The 16,953-nt window shown below is 51.0% G+C and overlaps 1 protein-coding gene across 1 annotated transcript in view; it reads left to right on the plus strand.

The window, feature by feature from the left end:
• The window catches only part of NOX5 (NADPH oxidase 5), a 141,596-nt gene that overhangs the window by 74,939 nt on the left and 49,704 nt on the right, over nt 1–16,953 (plus strand). Inside the window, exon 4 of the mRNA XM_029574444.1 lies at nt 9,392–9,515. Coding sequence (XP_029430304.1) covers nt 9,396–9,515 — 120 coding nt within the window. The 5' untranslated portion in view covers nt 9,392–9,395. The remainder of the gene's footprint in view (nt 1–9,391; nt 9,516–16,953) is intronic.

Genomic DNA, 16,953 nt, shown 5'->3' on the forward strand with positions numbered 1-16,953 from the left:
AGAACGAATGGGATAGTATCCGCATGCTAGCAGTTGGAGACGGATCTGACGTCAGCACGGGGGTGTATATATCCCCACAGGAAGCGTAGCAACTCAGTAATTTCCGTCTCCAAAGCAGTTTGGAGTGCCTGCACGCTAGTTGAGCGTGCTTTCCAAGACTACTTTAATTTTTCTCTTTCTTATACTTCTGGATTCTATTTTTTCCTTTTTGCAAAAAAAAAAAAAAAAGAAGAAAATCGAGCCCCGCGCTCCTGCGGTGATACCTGAAGGTCACTCCCCCAGTTGAGCTTCCCGGGGTGATTCCCGTGGTCCCCCGGAGGTGGAAGTCCTCGGTCCGGCCGAATCGCGGCAGGGACACAGCCCCCGGGCGAGGTTCGGGTGAGGCTTTCGAGGCGCCTCGGTCCCGGAGTGGACGAGGCAGCGGGTGCATATCCTCAAACGTGGCGGTGAAGGTACTTGCCCTCTCCCCCCGCAGCCGGAGACCGCCCAGGTTCCAGCCAGGAAGCGCCGAAGATCAGGTAAGGCGTACATCTCTTCTTTCTGGTCTCCGAGGAACAGAGGATCGGCGGCGTGGCACGCCGTGGAGGACGCCATTTTGGGGCCTTGTTCAGGTATGAGCGCCCATAATAGGCGCGGCTCTATTCCTCCTTGTGCGTATATTGCCTTATTTCTGTGAGCATATGCTACTTATTGGCTGCCACTGAGCGGGTATTGCTGACCGCCTATTGCTGAGAGCATATTGAATGCCATTGAGCGTATATTGCTGACCGCTTATTGCTGAGAGCATATTGACTGCCATTGAGCGTATATTGCTAACCGCTTATTGCTGAAAGCCTATTGAATGCCATTGAGCGTATATTGCTAACCGCTTCTTGCTGAGAGCATATTGCCTGCCATTGAGCATATATTTCTCACCGCTTATTGCTGAAAGCCTATTGAATGCCATTGAGCGTATATTGCTAACCGCATGTTGCTGAAAGCCTACTGAATGCTATTGAGCATATATTGCTAAACGCATATTGCTGAAAGCCTATTGAATGCTATTGGACGTATATTGCTAACCGCTTATTGCTGAAAGCCTATTGAATGCCATTGAGCGCCTATCGCTAACTGTTTATTGCTGAAAGCTTCTTGACTGCCATTGAGCGTGTATTGCTAACCGCATATTGCTGAGAGCCTATTAAATGCCATTGAGCGTGTATTGCTAACTGCATCTTGCTGAGTGCATATTGCATACGGTTGGGCTGTTGCTTCTTATTCTTCCTGAGCGCCTATTGTGCTGTATTGTGCGCCTATAGTATTAAGCGCCTATTGCTGCCGCATATTATTATTGTGCGCCTATTGTATTAAGCGCATATTGCTGCCGCATACTATTATTATTGTGCGCCTGTTGTATTAAGCGCCTATTGCTGCCGCATACTGTTATTATTGTGCGCCTGTTGTATTAAGCGCCTATTGCTGCCGCATATTATTATTATTGCGCGCTTGTTGTATTACGCATTCAGCGCATAATTTTCGATGGATCAGAACGCAGCAGCGTCTTCAGCGGCGGCGCCGCCTGCCTCAGACATTAAAGCCCTTGGCCTCTGCTCTGCATGCCAGCTTAGAGCCACGCGCAGTGAAGAGCCAGGCTCCCTATGTGCCCAATGTGAGGAGGCCGTGGGACCCTCAGGCCAGGACCGGTCTCAGCCACAATTTATTGACAGTTTCCCAGGGGCTACCCCGGAGTTAGGGGGCAGTCTCGACCAATCAGGAATCCCGGGGGAGCTTGTACCCCGGCGATTAGAGGCTGCTTCAATTTCCTGGGTGGATCTCTTTAAGGGGATTCATGTCTTCGTACAGATGCAAACGGCTTCCCGTCCAGGCCCTGCGGTTCCTGTGGTTCCTGCGGTGGCTGTGACTGTGGCGGCTGCTGCTGCGGTGGCGGCTCCTGCGGACCCTGTTCCTGGACCCTCACGCCCTTATCGCGAGCAGGACTTCCCGCCGCTGGACAGTCCGGATCAATCAGACCAGGAGGTCTCACAGGAAGAGTCCGAACTCCCGGACGAGGGGGACCTTCCCCCAGGGACTGAGCCATATAGAACCATGAGGCAATTCTTCCCTAAAGAGGATCTCTCCGACCTGGTGTCTCAGTGTCTGGCAGAATTGGATATTACAGGGCCCAGCGCTTCGGTACCCTCTGCGCAGAACCCCCTGCTGGAAGGTCTTCGTCCTACAGCCCGCCATTTTCCATTCTTGCAAGCGGCACAACAATTGATAGATTTAGAATGGGCGGCACCAGCGGCTTCCTTCAAAGGGGGTCGGGCTCTGAAGAGCATGTACCCATTGGCACCGGCTATCCAGGACCTGTTGGCGTGCCCTCAGGTGGACGCCTTGATTAGCGCGGTGGTCAAGCGCACTACCATTCCAGTTGAAGGGGGGACGGCCCTCAGGGAGCCTCATGACCGGCGCCTGGACGCCATTCTGAAACAGACCTTTGAGGTGGCAGCTCTATCTTTGCGGATCGCGACCTGCTGCACAGTGGTGACGTGTGCCTGTTTGTCACAGGTTAGAAACAATGCTCCAGCGGCAGACATGGAGTCCGCTCTTTCGTTCCTCACGGACGCTGCATCTTACCTGGTCCGGACTACAGCTAAGGGGATCTCATCCTCCATAGCTGCCAGGAGGCAGCTCTGGATCCGGAGATGGTCAGCTGATGCGCCTTCCAAGACATGCCTCACCAGATTGCCCTTTAAGGGCTCCTTCCTATTTGGCAGCGACCTTGATAAACTGGCCAGTACATGGGGTGCCTCTCCAGTGCCCAGGCTGCCGGAAGATCGGTTCAGAAGGGGCCAGCGCGCCTTTCCAAGGCCCTCCAAGGGCAGGAGTTCCCAGCGCTTTGTTCCTTACAGGGGTCGCTACCAGGCACCACGTCCTCCGGCCAGGAATCAGTCCTTTCGGACCAAGCAGCGCAAGAGGGGGGCTGGTCCGGGCTCAGGTCCCGGCCGCGCCTCACAATGAGAATTCGCCGATTCATCTGGGGGACGGAGCCATAGGGGGCAGGTTAACCCTCTTCTACCCCAGATGGGTCGAGATCACGTCGGACCAGTGGGTCCTCGCCGTTATCCGGGAGGGTTATTATCAGGATTTTCATCATCTCCCTCCAGACAAGTTTGTGGAATCTTCATGTCCCCATACACAAGAAGGCAGCATTGGAAGCTACCCTGGCGAGGCTCCTGTCCCTGAAAGCCATCATCCCAGTACCTGCCTGGGAAGTGAATTCTGGACTCTATTCCATTTATTTCATGGTACCCAAGAAAGGGGGCACTTTTCGGCCTGTGCTGGACCTCAAGTCAGTCAATCGATACTTACGAGTACCGAGGTTTCGCATGGAGACTTTGCGCTCCGTCAAGGCTGCAGTACAGCCAGGAGAGTTCCTCACGGCATTAGACCTGTCAGAGGCATACCTGCATATCCCGATCCATCCGGATCATCAGCGCTACCTACGCTTCAAGGTTCTAGGCTGCCACTTCCAGTTTCGGGCTCTGCCCTTTGGGTTGGCCACGTCACCATGGACATTCACCAAGGTGGTAGTAGTGGTAGCAGTGGCACTCAGGCGGGAAGGGATTCTGGTCCATCCCTACCTAGACGACTGGCTGATCAGGGCGAAATCTCGAGAGGAGAGCCTTTGGACAACCGACAGAGTAATAGCCCTTCTGGAAAGCTTGGGCTGGGTAATCAACCTCGGCAAGAGCTGCCTACAGCCTTCCCAATCACTGGAATACCTGGGAGTACAGTTCGACACCCGGGCAGACACAGTCAGTCTCACTACCAAGAGAAAGTTGAAACTTCAGCAGTGTATCCAGTATTTGATGGGAGCCAGTTGGCCCATAGCCTGGGATTATCTGCAGGTTCTTGGTCTCATGGCATCCACCCTGGAAGTGGTGCCTTGGGCGAGGGCCCATATGAGACCTCTCCAACATTCCCTGCTCTCTCGCTGGAGCCCCCGTCTACGGGACTATTCCATGCACCTTCCTCTACCAGCCAGAGTGCGGACCCAGTTGCGGTGGTGGTTGCAGTCCAACCACATGAGCAGGGGGTCGAAGATGTCCTCACCCACATGGACCTTGCTCACCACAGATGCCAGCCTGAGCGGCTGGGGAGCACACTGCGAAGAACTCACCGCGCAAGGGCGGTGGAACAGAGAAGAGTCAACGTGGAACATCAATCGTCTAGAGGCCCTGGCAGTCCGATTGGCATGCCTTCGATTTGCTCACAGACTGCAGAATAGAGCAGTCAGAGTGATGTCCAACAACGCCACCAGGGTGGCATACATTAACCGTCAGGGCGGAACCAGAAGCAGTCAAGTATCTCTGGAGATCGCCCCACTGATGACTTGGGCAGAGGCGAATCTTCGGGACATCTCCGCCGTCCACATTGCCGGGAAGGACAATACCACAGCAGACTTCCTCAGCAGAGAAAGCATAAATCCGGGAGAGTGGCAGCTGTCACCCACGGCCTTCCAGATGATTGTGGATCACTGGGGGATTCCGGACATGGATTTACTGGCGGACAAGTCCAATGCTCAAGTACCCAGATTCTTCAGCCGCAAGCGCGACCTGTTCTCGCACGGAATCGATGCCCTGGTCCAGCCGTGGCCTCCAGGGACTCTGCTATACGCCTTTCCTCTGTGGCCGCTGCTGGGCGCCATCATCCACAAGATTCAGAAACACTGGGGCCTAGTTCTTCTAGTGGCACCAGACTGGCCAAGAAGACCCTGGTACGCGGACATGAGAAGACTACTGGCAGGGGAGCCTCTTCCCCTGCCTCCTCTCCGGGACCTTCTACATCAAGGTCCCATCCTCCACGGGGATCCAGCTCAATTCTCTCTTACGGTCTGGCCATTGAGAGGGCTTGACTGAAGAAAAGAGGTTACTCGGAGCCCGTGATTGCTACACTCCTCCGAGCTCGCAAGTTTTCCACGTCCCTCACCTACGTTCGCATATGGAGAGTATTTGAAGCATGGTGCGACACTCACGGCACCAATCCACATGCGACCACAATCCCTATTGTGTTGGATTTCCTGCAGGATGGACTTCAGAAGGGTCTCTCCCTCAGCTCCATCAAGGTTCAGGTGGCTGCGCTGTCTTGCTATGGTCCCAGGAGGGATGGCAAGACCATCGCCAAGCACCCAGATGTTTCTCGCTTCCTGCAAGGAGTCAAGCATATTCGTCCGCCATTAAAGTGGCCTGTGCCCTTATGGAACCTCAATCTTGTTTTGGATTTCCTCACGGGATCCACCTTCAGACCCCTTCGGGGATTGTCTCTCCGTTCTCTAACCTTGAAGATGGTGTTCCTATTGGCGGTCTGTTCGGCACGCCGCATCTCAGAGCTACAAGCACTGTCCTGCCGTGATCCCTTTCTCAGAATCACTCCTGAGGCTATCCATCTTCGTACGGTTCCCTCCTTTCTACCTAAAGTGGTTTCACTGTTTCATCTTAACCAAACCATATCCTTGCCTACCACGGCGGGTTTGAAGAAATCTGAAGAAGGGCGTTTATTACGCCATCTCGACATTGGCAGATTGCTGCCCAGATATCTGGAAGTGACACAAGAACTACGAAAGACGGACCATCTGTTCGTCCTGCACAGTGGGAGGAAGCAAGGTGAAGCGGCCTCGCGGCCCACCATCGCCCGCTGGATTAAAGAAGTTATCAGAGCAGCTTACGTGGAGGCCGGGAAGGCTCCGCCTCTGCAAGTCAAGGCTCATTCTACCAGAGCACAAGTGGCATCTTGGGCTGAATCCAGGATGCTGTTGCCTGCAGAAATCTGTAAAGCAGCGACATGGTTCTCCCTCCATACCTTCTCCAGATTCTACCGTCTAGATGTCCAGACCAGGGAGGACTCAGCATTTGCGAGGGCAGTATTACATGGTCCTCAGGCAGCCTCCCGCCCAGGCTGGGAGTAAAGCTTTTGTACATCCCATTCGTTCTGAGTCCATCTGGCTACACGCCAGGAAATGTTGAGATTACTACCTGATAATCTCCTTTTCCTTAGTGTAGACAGATGTACTCAGCATCCCGCCCAGCTGCCTGTGTACATGGGTTTCATCGATGCAAGGTAAGCCATGTCATCTATTTCTATAAGAGCGTACACTCTACCAGGTGTCAACGCCTTCCGGTTGGGAATGCTGGCGGTCTCCAGCTACTATCAATCGGTCAGGGGAATCCTGTTTCACTTTTCACTGAGCGTCAGTACACATTTCCATAACAGCTTTTGCAAGGAAGATTACTGAGTTGCTACGCTTCCTGTGGGGATATATACACCCCCGTGCTGACGTCAGATCCGTCTCCAACTGCTAGAACGCGGATACTATCCCATTCGTTCTGAGTCCATCTGTCTACACTAAGGAAAAGGAGATTATCAGGTAGTAATCTCAACATTGCCTCTAGCTGGTGGTTATCTATAGGGACTAGGTGACACCTAGTGGTCAACCTGTAGGGGTGTCTCAGATATGCTCTAGTGACTTTTATACAAATGCTCAAGGGAAAGACAATCTTCATTCAGACCAACAACCAGAGTGCATCAGAACAAAACAAAAAAAACTAAAAAGGTTTTGCTCCGTTCTTCCAAGAAAACTCAGAAAAGCTCAAAATGTTTTTCTACTCAACTGTAATGCAGATCTCATGTATGTTTTCCCATCGATCCCACTGATCATCCAGAATGGTATAAAAAGAACTCTAAGAGAAGGCCCATCTGATCCTCATAGCTCCAGCATGAGCCAGACAAGTTTGGTTTCCATATTTAGTGCAACTATCCAGCAGTTCTCCAGTCCATTTTGGATCAGATCTGTCCTTATTAACCCAAGGAGAAGAATACTTGTTTCATCAAACCTACCATCCCTCAATCTGAAGGCTTGGATGTTGAACACTCAGTAAATGTTGGATTGTCTTTACCAAAGAAAGTAGAGAACATCATAGTATTTGCAAGAAAAACATCAACGTAGAGAGCCTGTGGTTTTAGATAGAAAAGATTTTCCATATAGTGTCAGCAAAATTCCTTGGATCCATTTCTCATGTGAACCCACAGACTTGCTTAACTACTTGCTTTCTCGGTACTTCATCAGTGAAAGTACATCTCAACGCTATAGCTGTTTACCAGAGTCAGATTGAGTGTAAATCTATTTCCACTCATCCGTTAGTGTCCAATTCATGAAAGGTTTATGGTAGATAAACCTCCTGTCGCAAAACCACCTGTTCTCTAGGAACTAAATGCAGTCTTAGTGCAACCCATGAAACTGCTGTTTGAACCATTGGAGTCTGCTTCTCTCAAGTTCCCAACAATGGACAGTACTGTTACTGGTAGTAATATCAGCCAGAAGGGTCAGTGAACTTCAGGCTCCACTTCATTACTCTCTCTACATGCAATTCTTCCATAATAGGGTAATGCTGCACACCCACCCAATATTCCTATTGAAAGTAGTATCAAGCCATTGTGCTACCTACATTCATCCCAAGGCCATATGCACATGAAGGTGAAAAAGCACTCAACACTTTGGACTGTAAGAGGACGCTAGCTTATTACAAAAGAAGGACTCAGCCATATCTTCAGGCTTCAAGCTCTTTCATCTCTTTCGATCTTAAACAGACTAGGCATAGCATATTCCTATACCCTAGCAGGCATCCAAATTACAGGTTTTATCAAGGCTCACCTTTTGAAAGCCATGCTGTATTAGTAATTCATCTGTAAACTGTACCTCTGAAAGACATCTACAAAGCTGCAACTTGGTCATCAGTACACACCTTAACGTCCCATTACTGTCCAGACAATTTATCAAAGAATGACAATAAATTCGGACAGCAGTTTTGTGTAACCTGTTCACCCAGTAGTCCACTCTCCATAGTGGGGTCCAGGTTGGTTTTTCAGTAATTGCTCCACTGCAACCTTCAGCTTGGGACTCCCTACATCTCATGACTAATTCAACCCTGCTTATAAATTTAGAAAGCATGTTTGCTTACCATAAATGGTGTTTTCCTTAGATAGCAGGATGAATTAGCCATGATAAATACCCGCCCACCTCCCTGGAGAGTCAACTACCTAGCTAGCAGGCCGATACAGTAAAGTGTGCTCCGGTGGAGCGCACTGTTAACCCGCATTTGGCCACGCGTTTTCGACACGCTATTTTTACCCCTTATACAGTAAGGGGTAATAGGGCGTCGAAAACACGGGAACATTTTTGACAGACAGACATGAGCCTCTACATTTCCACTATGACTTGTATTAGCGAACTTGCAGCCTGCCAGAGAGGCTCAGTTGCTTGGCTGCATAGATACCTGGGTTACCACTAAAATGACTAAATTTTCATATTCACCTCTTTGCCATGCATTCTGGAAGCCTTAACACCTGTGGTTGAATCTTTCGAGTTTGGCACTGAATATGTAAATACATGTTCCTCTGCTCTTTCCACTTTTAGCAGCTAAGGAGATCCTCCATGCTTTTCCCATGTTTCAGAACCCACCCATCCCGGGAGGGCGTTCTCTCCCCCTCTAGCCCCCACAGCCTGATATCTAGAATATCCTTTCCCTTGAGGAAGGGATCATCCTATGAGGTTCACAGGCAGACTGAAGAGCAATGTCAAAAAATATTCTGGAAGTATAGAATTCTTTCCTGGGGTTGGGAGGTATTTGCAATTATTAGTATCAATTCTTTCACTCTTCTCTACTAATACTGTCTCTCATCAGAAGTTAAATATAAAACAAAACCATTTATTTTTACAGCTAGCTGAATTATAGAAATATCTTTACTATTACTGCTACTTTAATATACAGAAGTAAAATTCTAAGAAGTTGCTCCATTTCTGAAACTCTTGTTATCCGAGGTGAATCTTGTGATAGTCCATCTTGAACCTTGCAATATGTGCAGAATGGAAACCTTTGAAATAAATATGAAAATCAACGTTAGCCTCTTCCTGATAGGGGTCTGAATTGGGCTAGAAAGATAGCGGGGGGAGGAGAGGCACAACATCCCTCATCACTGTGGCTGGTCCTGGGCTTGGTCGTGGTAGAAGCAGGCAGTGAGCCAAGAACCTACTCCCAGGTCTCGCCTGCTGCCTGACGGAAGAGGAGGAGCAGTTGTAGGGGCCTAATACTGTGCCGGGTCTCAGAGCCCACCCTCACTACCTACTCAGCCCAGGACTGGGGCCCGTGATGAGCTTTCTTCTCATTTGACGTTTGTGTTAGGGTTGTTTGAGAGAGGGGCTAAGAATAATTGTGGGGTGGTTGTAACCCCCTTCCTTCCCCCTCAGTGCTGCGCATGCTCTGTTAAGATAACTTTGTATTTCTTATGAGTTGTGGGCAGGGTGGGCATTTTCACTGCGTATACTCTGCAAACCTGTACCTTTTTCTCTTCATAGCACCATGAACATAGATGATGACAACAAGTGGCTGGAATGGATAACCAGGCAGTTTGAGAACATTGCTGGAGAAGATAAAGAAATCGATTTGCTTGAATTCAAAACTGCACTGAAAGTGAAAGAGGCATGTGTTATATTCTGGTTTGCATAGCAGCAATTCATCTTGAGATAAATTTCAGATTTTGCATTACATTTATCCTGAACAATATTTGTAGCTTAAATACATCTGGAATTCATTATTCTAAGCTGTTTAGGGCACACTACTTAGTAGAAGGTATTTGTTATCTGTAAAATGTCAGTACAATATGTCTTTAGTATATTGGAATCGCACAGCTCTGTGGCTTCTGCAGATGCTTAGGGAAATGCTGTGAAGGAAAAATAAGTTGATTTTCATTTTGTCTTTGTAGAAGCAATTCTGCTGTTCAAAAATGCAAGTTCAAGGCTGTTAAGTCAAATGATATGCATTATCCAAGAATGGCCTCACTGTTTTTAACTCAAAGCTTCTAACATTTGTCTCTGTGTTTAGTTTGTCTTGAGATTGTAGTCTCCAAGGAGCAGGGACTGTCTCTTGTGTGCCTCTGTGAAACCCTGCCTATGCCTTGTAGCACTATACAAATAAGAAGAGTAAGAATAATTCTTATCACCAGAAGCCTTCCCTGGCTCTTTGAACTGGTTACAATCGGAAGGGGTCTTGTAGTGACAGTTACTGATTGGGCTGGAGCACCAGATCCTTGAAGGAAGTTGCTGGAGCTGAAGTTCGAAGATGAGCAGGAAAGCGGAAGAATAGTGTTTTAGATGAAGGGGATAAATTCAGAAGGTGCACATGACAGACATGTGTGCCACCTTCCTAAGGCAGATTCAGGAGATTCAGACATACCTCAAGTTAGTCTGTCATGCATAATGGGTAAATACTAAAGGAAAAACAGAATATTTTACATGCAAACTTAGAGGCTGCAGCACTTAGCCAAATAAGTTCCTAACTTATCCATCTAAGGCCAAGATTCATCAGTCCTGTGAAATGATGAGCTGCCATGGTAAAGGGAGCAGGGGCGCTAGTGGGCAATCGTCCGCATCACGGCGGTGCGGTTTCACCTGCCATGGTGAGAACGTGACGCACACTATCACCCCCATGGCACCACGCTATTTCCTGTGCTACTGCCGGCGATAATGTCCAAAACATTATCGCTGGCAGCGGTGCCTTTTTTCCTTTTTATAAAATTTTGTATTAATAAATACAAAATTTGTACAATCACTAGAAATGCATACTTTCCCTGTACGTACCAGGATCAGTCCAGACAGCTGGGTTATGCCTCCCCTCCAGCAGATGGAGTCAGAGAGAAAACTGAAAGCACCCCCTAGATATACTGGTGTGCCACCTGCGATCCTCCAGTATATTCTCTGACTCCAGCAGATTGAGAGGCATAACCTGCGGTCCTGGTCTGGTCAGTTTGTGGTACTGTAAAAAAAAAAAAAAAAAAAGAAAAGACAGGGGAAATTTTGTTAGAGGGACAAGATCATTTGGTATCTTTCTGTTCTCTCTCCTGTCTGTTCGTGTAGCTGTTGTTTCTTGCAGCGCAGCGCGGTTTCAGCTCAGTGTGGGGCAGGCACATAGGGCTCTGCCCTGTGACAGTTCCCGGGTTAGCTGTCCTTGAGGCTGGGGGAGAGCTTACCGGTGGGCCGGTCACCCTCCCCCTCCGATTCCAGGGGTCCCAACCCTGAAGGGGGTCTCATTTAAAAAAAAAAATAAAAAAAAAAATAAAAAATAAAAAAATAAAGAATTGTAAAAGCCTTTCCTTTCTGCCACTTTGGTTTGTTGAACACGGGCAGTGGATTGGTTTTTCGTTACCCCGGCCTGCCAGAGCCTCTTCGGACCCCGGAGGGGGTGGTTGAGCCACCCGACGAGCTGTGCGGGTGAGACGTTTGCTCACCTCAGTTTTGGCGCCATTCTTTTTTGCTGCTCGTATTGGTCCTGCGATGCCTCGATCTTCGGCCTGTGTGGCCTGTGCGGGTACGGGGGCGCGACTCTCGCGGGAGGGCCTTTGTCCCTGATGTCTTCCCGGGGACGAGGGACCCTCCCGGGGGCCGAGCGCTGACCGCAGCGATTCGGGGCTGTCTTTTTCGCCGTGGCATCGCGGCGCTTCTGTGAGCCGTTTTCCGGCCCCTCCTCCCTCGGGGAGCAGTGCGGCGGCCATTTTGAACACGCGGCAGTCGGACCCGGAGGCTTCGGGAGATGATACTTCCCTCCCCCCCTCTCCTAGCGAGCGAAACGCGTGGTCCCCGGCCGATTTGGGTAGCCCTCAGGCCCCTACTCCCTTGGGATCTCTGCAAAAAAATTTAAAAAGGTCGGTTCCTTTTTCATCTGATTTTGTGCTGCTGATGCACAAAGCCTTTTTGCAGGCTGAAGCCGGTTGGGAGGCAGAGGTCCCTCCTCCCCCTAAGGTTCCTAAACCTTCCGTGCCCCAGGGAAAGCCGAGGGGCGGGGGGTCCGCAGGGACCAGTGTTCCCCGCCCACGGGGAGAGCTTGAGGACACAGAGGCCGCGGATCCGGCTTTGACTCCCCTGGATCCGCCAGACTTGCTTGCGGCGGACGAACAGTTGCCCGTGGAGGGGGATGACCCCCAGGTCCTGCGTCTATTCGGCAAGGAGGAATTAAGCTCCCTTATTCTTCACGTCCTCCAGGAGCTTGAGCTCACGGCGCCCCCTCAGGACGCTGACACCTCGACGGGGGATATCGCTATGGCGGGGATTAGGGCCCCTCCTCAAACCTTCCCGTTCCATCATAAGGTCTTACAAATCGTTTCCAAGGAGTGGGAGCTGCCCGAGTCTTCTCTGAGGGTCACTCGGGCTATGGAAAAGCTATATCCCTTACCTAAGGATTCTTTGGAACTCCTAAAGACACCGGCGGTGGATTCGGCGGTCACGGCAGTGGTTAAACATACGACTATCCCTGTTACTGGGGGGATAGCCTTGAAAGATCTTCAAGACCGTAAGCTGGAGATCTTGCTGAAGCGTATTTTTGATGTGGCGGCCCTTGGTGTCCGGGCGGCGGCGTGCAGCAGCCTCGTGCAGAGGGCAAACCTGCGATGGGTCCAGCAGTTGCTGACCACGCAGGAGCTTCCTCCGGGGGAGGCTGAGCAGGCCAATTGTCTCCGGGGGAGGCTGAGCAGGCCAAGGCTGCGGTCGCTTATACCGCGGATGCATTATATGATTTACTGCGTACTTCGGCCCGCATCATGTCCTCGGCTGTTTTGGCTCGGAGGTTGCTGTGGCTCCGTCGTTGGGCGGCGGATGCCACCTCAAAGGCGAGATTAGGCTCCTTTCCGTTTAAGGGCAAGTTGCTTTTTGGGGAGGAGTTGGATCAGCTTATTAAGGACCTGGGCGACAACAAGGTGTATAAGTTGCCGGAGGATAAGCCTCGTCAATCACGGATGTTTGGGAATGCTAGGGCTCGTTTTCGGGGTCAACGGCGTTTTCGTGCGGGACGAGGAGGTGCCTTTTCCCAGAGACAACAGGCTACAAGAACCCAGTCTTGGTCTCCTTCCTTTCGGGGCAGGAGGCCTCAACGTGGAGGCTCCTCACAAAGCTTTCCTGCCATTAAGCCCGCGCAATGAAGGTGCGCAGGCCCATTCCTCCGTTCCCGTTATCGGAGGACGGCTGTCCCGGTTTTGGGAGGAATGGGTCAAAATAACTTCGGATCAATGGGTCCTCGACGTGGTCCGGTACGGCTACGAGTTGGATTTTGTACGTCCCCTCTGGGATCTTTTTCTGGTATCGCCGTGCGGTCCGATGGAAAAGAGGCTGGCTATAGCTCAGACGCTCGATCACTTACAGGCTCTGGGGGCGGTGACTCCGGTTCCGCCGGACCAGTTGCGAACAGGTCGGTATTCCATTTATTTTCTGGTTCCCAAAAAGGAGGGTACTTTCCGACCTATCCTGGATCTCAAAGGGGTAAACAAGGCCCTGCGAGTGCCTCGCTTTCGGATGGAGACTCTACGGTCTGTTATTGCGGCCGTCCACAAGGGAGAATATTTGGCTTCTTTGGACTTGACGGAGGCTTATCTCCATATCGGTATCCGAGAGCATCATCAACGGTTTCTACGCTTCATGGTGCTAGGGTCCCATTACCAGTTCTGTGCCCTCCCTTTCGGTCTGGCCACCGCGCCGCGTGTGTTCACCAAGGTGCTCGTCGTGGTCGCGGCTTCTCTGCGTCGGCAGGGGGTACTTGTGCACCCTTACCTCGACGATTGGCTCATCAGAGCAAAGTCGCACGCGGCTTGCAAACGAGCAGTTTCCCTGGTAGTGAGTCAACTTCAGTCGTTGGGTTGGGTAGTCAACTTCGCGAAAAGCAGACTCAAACCGACTCAACAACTGGAGTTTTTGGGCGCGCGCTTCGATACCTCGGTGGGCAAGGTTTTTCTTCCTCATCAGCGCATGTTCAATCTCATGGCCCTGGTCCGACGTTTGCTGGATCTCACATCTCCCACGGTGTGGGATCATTTACAGCTTATTGGTCATATGGTATCTACTATGGAGATGATGCAATGGGCCTTCGCGCATATGCGGCCCTTACAGAGATCTCTGCTTTCTCGATGGGATCCCAGATCAGAGGATTACAGTCTGGAACTCCCTCTACTGGAGGAGGCCCGCTCCAGTTTCGCCTGGTGGCTCAATCCGAACAACCTGCTCCAAGGAGTGACCCTAGAACCCCCATCTTGGCTGGTGGTGACTACGGATGCCAGTCTTTCTGGTTGGGGGGCGGTCTGCCAATCCCGAGCTGTTCAGGGCACCTGGACAGCACGCCAGTCCACGTGGTCCATCAACCGCCTGGAAACCAGGGCGGTGCGTCTAGCCTTGCGTCGCCTCCTTCCCCTGGTAAGCGGCCGGGCGGTACGAATTCTGTCAGACATCGCGACTACAGTGGCGTACATAAATCGGCAGGGAGGCACGAAAAGTCGTGCGGTAGCAATGGAGGCCGCGCTGCTGATGGCCTGGGCGGAACGCCACCTATCGCGGCTAGCGGCCTCCCACATTGCCGGCGTAGACAACGTGCAGGCGGACTACCTCAGTCGATGACATCTGGATCCCGGCGAATGGGAGCTTTCACCGGAGGCGATGATGCTCATCGTTCGGCGGTGGGGGATTCCACACCTCGATCTTATGGCAACTCGGGCGAATGCGAAGGCGGCGCGGTTTTTCAGTCGAAGAAGAGAGCACGCGTCGGAAGGAGTGGATGCGCTGGTACTGCCGTGGCCCCGTCACATCCTTCTGTACGTGTTTCCACCGTGGCCCCTGGTGGGGAAGGTGTTACGCCGCATAGAGTCCCATCAAGGTCCGGTGATTCTCGTGGCTCCGGAATGGCCACGTCGTCCATGGTTCGCGGATCTCGTCAACCTGGCGGTGGACGGCCCTCTACGGTTGGGTCATCTTCCCAACCTCCTGAGTCAGGGTCCAGTGGTTTTCGAGCTGGCGGATCGATTTTGTCTGGCGGCCTGGCTTATGAGCGGAAACAGTTGAGGAAACGAGGTTACTCGGACGCGGGTGGTGTCTACCCTGCTTTGAGCGCGTCGGTCTTCTACTACTCTTGCTTACGCTAGGGTTTGGAAGGTCTTCCATGCTTGGTGCGCCGGTTTGGGTATCACGCCTAAGCGTTCGACGGTTCCTCAGCTCCTCATGTTCTTGCAGGAGGGCCTGACAAAAGGGTTGGCGTATAATTCGCTTCGTGTCCAGGTGGCGGCTCTGGGATGCTTAAGAGGTCAGTTGGACGGGTCTTCCCTTGCGTGTCATCCAGATGTAGCTCGGTTCTTGCGAGGGGTTAGGAACTTGCGTCCTCCTCTTCGGCTTCCCTGTCCTTCCTGGAACTTGAATTTGGTACTACGTGGTTTGTGTGTGGCTCCGTTTGAGCCTCTACACTCGTCTTCGTTGAAGGATCTGACCCTCAAGACGGTTTTTCTTGTGGCTATTTCCTCGGCTCGGAGAGTGTCGGAGCTTCAGGCTCTTTCTTGCAGGGAACCGTTCTTGCATATTTCTGATTCGGGTGTTTCCTTGCGAACCGTGCCGTCCTTTTTACCTAAGGTGGTCTCGGCGTTTCATGTCAACCAGACGGTTGAGCTGCCCTCCTTCTCGGCGGAGGACTTGCGGTCTCCTCCAGGTAAGGACTTGCGACGTCCGGACGTCCGGCGAGTTCTCCTGCGATATTTGGAGGTTACCAACGAATTTCGAAAGTCGGATCATCTCTTCGTGTTGTGGCATGGGCCCAAGAAGGGGCTGCCGGCATCTAAGGCTACGATTGCACGGTGGTTGAAGGGGGCCATCGCGTCCACATACATTGGCTGCGGTAAATCTGTTCCGGATGGGCTTAAGGCTCATTCGTTGCGTGCTCAGGTGACTTCGTGGGCGGAGAATCGATTGGTCTCTTCCCAAGAGATATGTAGGGCTGCCACTTGGAAATCTTGGCATACCTTTGCCAGGCATTATCGCCTGGATGTCAGGGGTCCGTCCTCACAGTCATTTGGTAGCAGCGTGCTTCGAGCGGGACTCTTAGGGTCCCACCCCAGTTAAGGCGGCTTGGGTACATCCCAGCTGTCTGGACTGATCCTGGTACGTACAGGGAAAGGAAAATTAGGTTCTTACCTTTGCTAATTTTCGTTCCTGTAGTACCATGGATCAGTCCAGACGCCCGCCCGTTTCTTTCTGGGAGTCCGCTCGGCTATTATTCTCTTCTTTCAGGTCTCTACGCCACAGTTGCAGCGTTTCTTCGCTCTACCTTTGTTTTGTGGTTTGTTGCCTATACCATTTGTTGTTCTGTTTGTTTGTCTGTTTTTTCTGAAGGTTACTGTTTGATCTGACCTCTATGATACGCTACTCTCAGTTGAGTTTGGAAATTTTGGGGGTGGCATTTGTGTTGGTTGGATTCTTTGTTCTGCTTTGATATCTCATATACTGAAGGATCGCAGGTGGCACACCAGTATATCTAGGGGGTGCTTTCAGTTTTCTCTCTGACTCCATCTGCTGGAGGGGAGGCATAACCCAGCTGTCTGGACTGATCCATGGTACTACAGGAACGAAAATTAGCAAAGGTAAGAACCTAATTTTCCTTTCCAAGCCATCCATCATTGTACCAAGACATAACAACAGTTTAAAAAATGTTACAAAGTACCTGAAACACTGTTTCCTTCAAACATAACAAACCTTAACAAGAGCCTTTGAACATTGCCATGTATCCATCTCATTACTACAGGAAAAACGAAACAAAGTTAGTTGTGAAAATGTTACACTTTTGACCCCAAAATCATGTACCATCCCATTTCCCCAAACTTCTCCCCTTCCCCTAATTTTAATTTTACCGCTGTGATAATGGGCTATCGCACCTTAGAAAATGACCCTATAAGTCAGGGGGAGGGAATGGGCAAAACAGGGCTTATCCGTCTAACTTGCCAGGTCAGTCATCAAAATGCAATAGGGCCGAGCGAGTGTTAAACGGCTCTAACACACGTGATAAATAGTGCAGCACACCTTAGTAAGCAAATGTTATATTTAGTATGCAAGTGGGAGGAGTTCATGGA

The sequence above is a fragment of the Rhinatrema bivittatum genome, chromosome 13 (assembly GCF_901001135.1).
Source record: "Rhinatrema bivittatum chromosome 13, aRhiBiv1.1, whole genome shotgun sequence".
Taxonomy (NCBI): Eukaryota; Metazoa; Chordata; class Amphibia; order Gymnophiona; family Rhinatrematidae; genus Rhinatrema; species Rhinatrema bivittatum.